We start from the raw sequence: 8,239 nt of genomic DNA, 5'->3' as shown, positions 1-8,239 counted from the left end.
ATTCACACAGTTCAACGATTCGGCACATTGTAACTACATACTAAAACTAGATTATATAAAAGGAGAGGGCGAGCTTCATCACTTCCTTGCTGGCCCTTTGCCTTCCGGTCGCCGACGCTGCTGTAGGCATCCACAGCAGGAGGTGGGTCGACGTCGGAGCCGTCGGAGTCGGACCCGTCAGAGGAGGAGGAATGGGAGATGGTGATGTAGCCTTGCAAGCGCCAGACGGTGCGGTCTTGCTAGCACTTGAGCTTGGCCACCCTCGTCGCCTCCGCTGCCTCCCGCTCGGATTGCTCGATGCCGACCCGGAGCTGCTTGGCGTTGGTCCTCCGGGGCCGCCCGGCGTCCGTCTCCGTCCCAGTAAGTGACCGACGGTACACCCACTGGAGGAGATGCTCCTCCTCGTCGGGCACCGGCATCACGCGGTGGCGGCGGGCGGACTGCGCAGCCGCGTCAGTCCCGCCGCCATCTCCCTTGCCCTCTGCCTCTCACGGTGGACGTAGCATGCTCCCGACTCTGGATTCAGCATCCGCGGCGCCGGCAGAGCGGGCACTAGAACTCACCGCTGCCCGCGCGGAGCAGCGGCCGGAGGTGGAGGAGGCCGTCAGGCGAGCGGAGTACATTGGGCAAGCCTCGCAGCTCTGCACGCAGGGTGGGAAGGGCTGGCACCACCGTCGGCGCTACGGCGACGGGCGACAGGAGGCGTCGCACCGGTCCTGGAGCTGCCGCCCGTATTGACCCGCGAGCGCTCAAGCGTGATACCGAGCGCCAGCTCGTCCTCGTCTCCGGAGCTACGGTCGGAGTGGTTGCCGGTGCTGGACATGCTCGCCAGCGCTAGGGATTGAACGGATTGGGAAAAAGGAGCGTCGAGGAGCAGAGCGGAGCGGAGTGAAATGAGCTAGAGTTTGCTCTGGAGGGGGATTTTGTGGGGTTAGGATGGACCAGCGGTGGGCCGGGCTGACATGGCGTACTCGCCCGGGCTGCCTCATATCCGCCCTATATTTGGGCTGGATATGAGGGGTGCCGGTCAGCCCGGGTGTTTGTCCGCGGTTTGAGAGCTTCAGTTGGGACTGTTTTTTGTGACCGGTCAGTGACCGGACGATTTGTCCAAGCGTTTGAGACGTGTTTAAGAGGTCCGGCTGTAGATACTCTAGAGGGCTAAGTTAACGTACCGAAAAATAACCATGGTATTCAAAATGGGAGACAGACCATCTCTGAGGCATAATATATTGGTCCAACAACGCTCTAGCATGGTATGCACTGGCGTACCGAGGCTCTCGTCAACTGACTATCGTTGTCCGCATGAACCCTACACTAGCAGGTAGTGCGCGGCGGCACGCCGCGCCACATGGATTGAGAAGCAATTTAGTTTGTTGTAATATTTGATAAATCGATTAAAGGCTTGATTTCTGACAAAGTAGATCATACAGGGAAAGGGTACATTTAATTGGTACATGCACATAAGTGATCTACAAAACATAGTGATAGTGAGTACTGGATGCAGAGTTGCAAAGCTCTTTGCTTTTCTTAGATATGAGATGTTGATCCTCCAGCTGGCCTCTAGCTGGGTTTGTTTCTGTGACGTAGTGATAGAGATATGAAGCTAGTTCTCCTGCTCTTGTTTTTGGTGGTTTGTTTCCTATGAAGACAATGTTAAACTTGTTGTTATGTGCATGTTCTGACTCTAGACAGATTAGCAAAATATTTCAAAATTGAAGACAAACTTTTTTGAGGGTTCTTGTTCGCCTTGACAAGGCTTGCTTTTTACTGTTTCTGTATTTGTAATTCCTTTTCCTTGTCTTACTCCGTTCTTGTGCGGCTGATTATTCCATTCTTGTGCAGCTGAGTAGCCTTGTACAAGATGTGAGAGACAATTGTCCCTGGTTGTTTATTACTAATTGTTTATTAATGACAATTGTACATAATACGAACGTGAATACAAAGAAACTGGGAAGTACAATTAGATAAGAGTTATTCATCTTTATAACGCAATATTTGGAGCTGAGGTGGAATTGCCTATTGGGTTGTCTCAGTGATATCGTGACAGAGGGTAGAAGTTGGAGCTTGCTGGTTTCTCCCGATCACAGAGGGCAGAGACAGCTTGGTCTTCGGGGTATTATGATTTTTCATATATACACATGTTGATTACGGGTCTTCGGGTGTATTACAATTTCGCACATACGATATATTCCCTCCGTCCGGAAATACTTGTCATCATCATAAATAAAAGAGGGTGTATCTAGACGTATTTTAGTTCTAGATACATCTCTTTTTATCCATTTTGATGACAAGTATTTTCGGACGGAGGGAGTACATGTTAATTTGTTTCAACATGACAGCAGAAGAGATCATATTGTGTATATATGCTGTTCATGCACAGTCTGGTCAAGTTAAAACCCTCATACAGTAGTTCTAAAGTAAATTACAAATGGAGCCTGACGACCAGAATTGCTATAGTGTTGTCTCTTTGAATTTGAAAGCATGATGAGACATCAAAATAATAGTGTGCCTATGCTATTCATACAATCTTTTCAAGTAAACTTTCATTGTATTAATTTGTAGAAAAAATACAAAATAGATCTAAATTGCAAGAACAATTGTTATGAAGTTGTCTATCTGGACTTGAAGGCATGAACACATAGTAGAAAAAGATAGCAGAAAATGAAGGAAGTACATATATCAATTTCTGCGACTGAATATTAATTTACATCTGAAATATTAGTTGAGCAACATTTCACATTTGTTAGAAAATCAGAGAAAATTGTACATCATGCATTCATTAATTCTCTAGTGCTGCCTAAAAACAATTGATTAGCTGCCAATCTGACCATCTCCTTCCTATTTTCCGTCCTTTCCCCTGTTATTGGTTCCATCGGCTAATCCGCGCAGCTGGCCGTGCATCTGTGTTCTCCTCAGCCTGCTGTGTGTAAATTAATACCCGGCAAATAAAGCTCTATCTGTCGGCATTGCGCTATCTTTCTTATACCAGGCAAATACAACACTAAATTTTATTGAGCAAAGAAGGAACACGGTACTTCGGAACACTGCAAATATATGCTTTGTTGATGCATCTACCAGTTGCATGGCTTCATCAAATTTTGATCTTGCATGGTTCAACAAAATCAAACAATTAACTCGCATGAACATTAGTTCAGAGGGCGATGATGCTCTGTCATTGGGATCAGGACCTCACATCTTAATGAAAGGAAGCAGTTATTAAGCAAGTCCAAAATCTGAGTGAGCCTTAGGCAGTCAACCCCATTGCAGAACCATGTCTGATAGAGAAACACTAACAACATCTAACTAACAAAGAGTGACTTGACCCATATATGTCTGCAAATGCAGCTCACATATTACTACGCAAGAAAACAAATCAAGTTGCTGCTGCTTCTTCACATAAACGATCATAAAATAAGATGAGAAGGCAGACACAGCAAGCAGGAAGGCAGGACCTTCCAGCACAACTGTGATTCCTTCAACAGTCACGTAGCGGTGTCCCTGGGGACGTACCTGCAGTCACCCATATTGTACTCCTTCTGTGGACACAAGAGAACATACTTGTGTGAAGTTTAGGACTGCCAACCTAAAAAATGAAGAAGGAACTTTGAGATCTTTGAGACCTTTGCCTCTTTCAAGTAACAACATGTGGTTCTTTTCTAAGAAATCAGAGGAGACAAGGAAATAAAAAAGAGAGTGATGCATGAGATGTAACGAAGATGCAAGATGATTAGACTCACCTGCTCATTGTGGCCAAGGCTAATCTGTGTTCCATCCGTTAACACTGAATGCACTTGAACAATCCTTAGGAATCCATGTCTCATGCATCATGCAGTCGAAACAACCTGGAAAGAGGAACTGGCTATGAACAAAACTAATTTATAAGAAAGATGCTACAGAAGATCAATCAACTGTCTATTGAATAGTGATTTCTTTCTCTGTGATCCTTGCAACAACAAAAATGTTGACTTTACTCATCATCATAGTATAGCTTGGTCAGAAGCTACTTCGCCAACCATCATGACAAACTAAAACCATCCGGGTCTGATGAAATCAAGGGTCATTCTAACATGGCATTTTGTGTTATAGTCCCTCTGTCCCAAAATATAAGAACGTTTTTAACACTACACTAGTGTGAAAAACGTTCTTATATTATGGGACGGAGGGAGTAATATATAAGACAATAGCTGGATAGCTTGACAAATCAGGTCAAGTAAAGGTTTTGCGCCAGAGAACAAAATAAAATTTGTTGTGGCGAAATCAGTAGCAAAGAAGCAATAAGAAAACACAAAAAATACAAGTAATATATACGATACAGTAATAAAGTATGTCATGCAAAATGCAGTAAACAATTACAGCCCATGCAGTTATACCAGATGAAAGTAGGATATCAAAAAATACCTGACCAAATGAAGCTCACACAACTATTTGCCACCAATTTATCAAACAATAGTGTACATGAACCTGCAATACTTACATACAGTAGATCAGTAGTGCTACTTTTTTTTAGATCAACCGTGCAACATTTAGTTAGTATATGTATGAAGCGCAAATATATTACAGATGAGGCTAACTACATCCAGAGGCCCAGACAGTTAGTATATTCTTACCACAAATACTTCAATTGGAGTGGTTTTCGATATGAAACTGTATTGCCATGTCCGCCAACATATTCTTTCATAAAGTATCAATCAAAACTGAAAATTTGTGTTTTGCAAGTGCCACTTTCAATGTTCAGGTTCTATTCATCATACAATTATGGAATATTAACTCTGAAATAAAATATGACCGTGCAACACTTCTTCTCCTCCTCTCGGATGTAAATAGAATACCGAAATCCGGAATTTCCGAGTTACCTGCACATGCCATTCTCGCAAAACCCGAACGACCACTTCTCCTCTCCTCGCCATAAACCTTCACACAACACATCAGAAAATAAGAATTGGACATCTGAATAAAAAGGTCCAAGCAATGCAGGCTGAAGTTCAGAGCAATTGAGCTCGTTGTCAGGTGGCCCGTCATCTCTGACGTGCTAGAGTTAGCGACGACGCCATGGACGACACCATATGCTATTTTCCTCGTGCAGGAAGAGCACGAAGCCCCGTCGGACTATGAAGGGCACAGTCTTCGTGGAGAAGAACTGCGACGTTCAGAGGATGCGGGGCCGCGGTCTTCCATGGGTGGACGGGTCACGGGAACCGAACGATAATGGGCCGGAGATGAGCGGAGGCCGGAAAGAAGGGCCAAATGGAGGAGGAAGAAGGCCAATCGGGAAGGATTCAGCGCCTCTCGCCTCAGATCACGCAGAACATGAGAAAAGGAAGAGGGCCTTGCCGGCAGAATCCACCTCGCCTCTAATCTGTCCGGTCGGCCATGGCCGGTGGGACTCTCTTGCTCGACGACTGTGCTCCCCAAGCGAATCTGGTGCCGGTGGTGCCGTGGCTGCTGTGCATCGGAGGTGGCGGTGGCACGCCGCCGTTGCTTCGTCTCCTTGGCCGTACGCCTGCCACCAGCTCCACACGGACAAAAGATCGGAGTTGAAAGGCTAGGGTAGATGGGACAGTAGGGCGAGGAGGCGATCGAGGAGGCGAGGCAGCGACCGCCACGAAGGAGAAGACCCCTTTTATAGGCATATACGGCAGCCAACCGGTGGCACCACACTCGTCTCGAGTCTTCGCGCGAGAGGAGACTCAATAAAATATCTGAAAGACCACAGCTCAAGGTAACGTGAGACCCACCAGAAAAGCCCAGAAGGCAACGTGTCCATCGATGGAATAGGCAGTCAACCTCACAAGGACACCTGTCATGGCAACGGCGCACAGAACCAAACGTGCCTAAACAACCCCACCAAGCAAAAGATGAAATCAATAGTGAAACCACCGTGCACACGTGTCGCTCAAACAAGGGCAGTAAAAAAAAGTTCAAAAAAACCAGGTAATTGAATCCCTTACGGGCCTAGTATTCTAGTTATGTGGCTAGCTTCAATAATTTTAAATATAGTTTAGCTGTGACACAGACATCATTTTATTTTATACTAGTATACAAACTTGAGATCTATAGTGGAGCTAGCTAGTGCGAGCTCTTCTACAAAAGGGCACAAGTTAATCGTAGCAAAAATTAATCATCGTATTGAAAATTAGAGGCGCACAGATTATCACAGAGTCGCAATATATTGGCGCAACAATGACACAATGTTGCAGCATGTTTGGTGTGCACTGACGTACCGATGTTGTCGCCAACCGACTATCGCTGTCCGCATGAGCCCTGTTCCTGACGTTCCGAGGGTGGTTGCTCCCTTTCCACACTTGTGTTCTCTGATGAATATCAAATCACAAATCCAAAAGAGAAAAGGGGTTCATTAGTTAGCCTACTACGTACGGAAGTGCATGGAAAGTATATAATATACATAGGGTGCACGTCAAACAACTGAACGTCGATCCCTAAACTGGCCAAGTGCTAGCTATTTAAGCTCACAACTCGATCGATCTTCTCCCACATCCATCTGAACAAGCTAGTCAGCTTGCTTGCTACTTCCTCCTTACATGGCATAGTGCGACAATGGCCTCCCTCACAAGTCCATGGCTAGTGCTTCTCGTGGGCATGGGCTGCACGTTCCTCGCGGCAGCCAGCGGCGGTAGCCGGAACCCCACCGCCGGCTTCGAGAAGGTGGAGCTCACCGATGGCGACTTCCAGGTGCAGAGCCCGTCCAACGTGCCGGAGAGCCAGCGGTTCCAGTACCGCAACGGGGTGCGGACGTTCTGGGTGCACCGAAACGACAAGCCCATCAACACCGCCACCCACACCAACCCTCGCTCCGAAGTGAAGCTCCGGGTAAGCACACTGTCCGTCAACATCTATAGCAGCGCTACCTCCAAATCGGAATTGCATGGTCTCGCACATAGAAATATAAATGGATTGTTCTCGATCTGTCAGGGCCACGACTACTCGTCGGGGGTGTGGCAGTTCGAGGGCTACGGCTACGTGCCGTCGGGGACCTCCGGCGCATCGGTGATGCAGATCCACAACCAGGAGGGCGCCGCGCACTCGACGATACTGATGTTGCACGTCTACAATGGTGTCCTGCGCTTCTACAGCGGGACGGTGGTCGAACCCGACATCTACAACCGGTGGTTCCGCCTAAACGTGGTGCACGACGTCCGGGCATCGACGGTGGCCGTGTACATCGACGGCAAGCACAAGTTCGGCACCAGCGTGACCCCCAGCGAGTCCTACTACTTCAAGTTTGGGGTGTACATGCAGCACCACGACCAGTCCAGCTGCATGGAGTCGCGTTGGACCAACGTCACGCTCTACACTAAGCACTGAGTAGATGCATGGGTAGCATGCGTATTGGTACTGCGGTCTACGGTAGCATGCATGCATTTTTACACCACGTACGGGCCCTATGTATATTAGTTTCCACGAGTTGAATAAAATCTGTTGCTTTGAGTGTCCGTGAACATTTCTTGTCATACTTGGAAGTCTAGCTGTGATAATGCCCTTATTAAGATATGAACATTTCTTGTGATGTAACATACAACGATCAGAAAATTGGACTAGTGGTAAACGGTTCTGTATGTTAAGAAAACCATTAGACAACCACAAGTTACTATATACTCCCTCCGCTCCATAATATTGTGCATATAGATTTTTTGAAAAGTCAAACTTCATAAACTTTGACCAAGTTTGTGGAGAAAAATATTTACATCTATAATACCAAACATGTATCATTAGATTCAGCACAAGATGTAGTTTCATATTTTATATATTTGATATTGTATATCTGAAGAGTTTTCTTGATAAACTTGGTTAAAATTTGCAAAGTTTGACTTTTCAAAAAATCGACACACACTGCATTATGGAATGGCGGGAGTAGTATACAAGCATCTCTACTTTGGTCTGAGTCTGTGGTGGGTTTTGTCCACACCATGGGCCGAAAATTGCGAGTGGATATGCTGCCTAGCCCATAGAGAGGGGAATTTAAGGGTCATTTTTTATAGGTGCAAATATGCAAGATACATTCGATCTATGACATCAAGGTCTCACTACTGATCGCGGATATATTTGTGTGCCGAGCTGTAAGACATGACATCCATTTTTTTGTTCGTTAGTTCTCTACCGTGGGCGTTAATTATACGGTCAAATTAAATAGATGCCGGTATGGACATATATTCGCTTGCGCGTGGAAGATATGTTTGCTTTTCGAATGCAAGAATTGGCATGAACATCTTACTACTACTCA

The 8,239-nt window shown here is 46.1% G+C and overlaps 1 protein-coding gene and 1 long non-coding RNA gene across 2 annotated transcripts; one reads left to right on the top strand and one right to left on the bottom strand.

Moving 5' to 3' along the window:
* Window positions 1-3,298: 3,298 nt before the first annotated feature.
* Window positions 3,299-4,739, bottom strand: LOC123150669 (uncharacterized). The gene is made up of 4 exons (XR_006475283.1): window positions 4,608-4,739; window positions 4,399-4,461; window positions 3,738-3,842; window positions 3,299-3,536 (listed from the first exon to the last, which is right to left on the bottom strand). It is a non-coding gene; the product is annotated as an uncharacterized lncRNA (long non-coding RNA).
* A 1,768-nt stretch (window positions 4,740-6,507) lies between these two features.
* LOC123154989 (citrate-binding protein-like) lies at window positions 6,508-7,469 on the top strand. The gene is made up of 2 exons (XM_044573574.1): window positions 6,508-6,828; window positions 6,931-7,469. Exons 1-2 carry the CDS (start codon window positions 6,556-6,558, stop codon window positions 7,321-7,323), a joined length of 666 nt encoding a protein of 221 aa, XP_044429509.1. The 5' UTR covers window positions 6,508-6,555; the 3' UTR covers window positions 7,324-7,469.
* Window positions 7,470-8,239: the final 770 nt, after the last annotated feature.

Source organism: Triticum aestivum, chromosome 7A (genome assembly GCF_018294505.1).
Source record: "Triticum aestivum cultivar Chinese Spring chromosome 7A, IWGSC CS RefSeq v2.1, whole genome shotgun sequence".
Taxonomy (NCBI): Eukaryota; Viridiplantae; Streptophyta; class Magnoliopsida; order Poales; family Poaceae; genus Triticum; species Triticum aestivum.
Note: the sequence above shows the minus strand (reverse complement) of the source record. Positions and strands in the feature narration are given on the sequence as shown.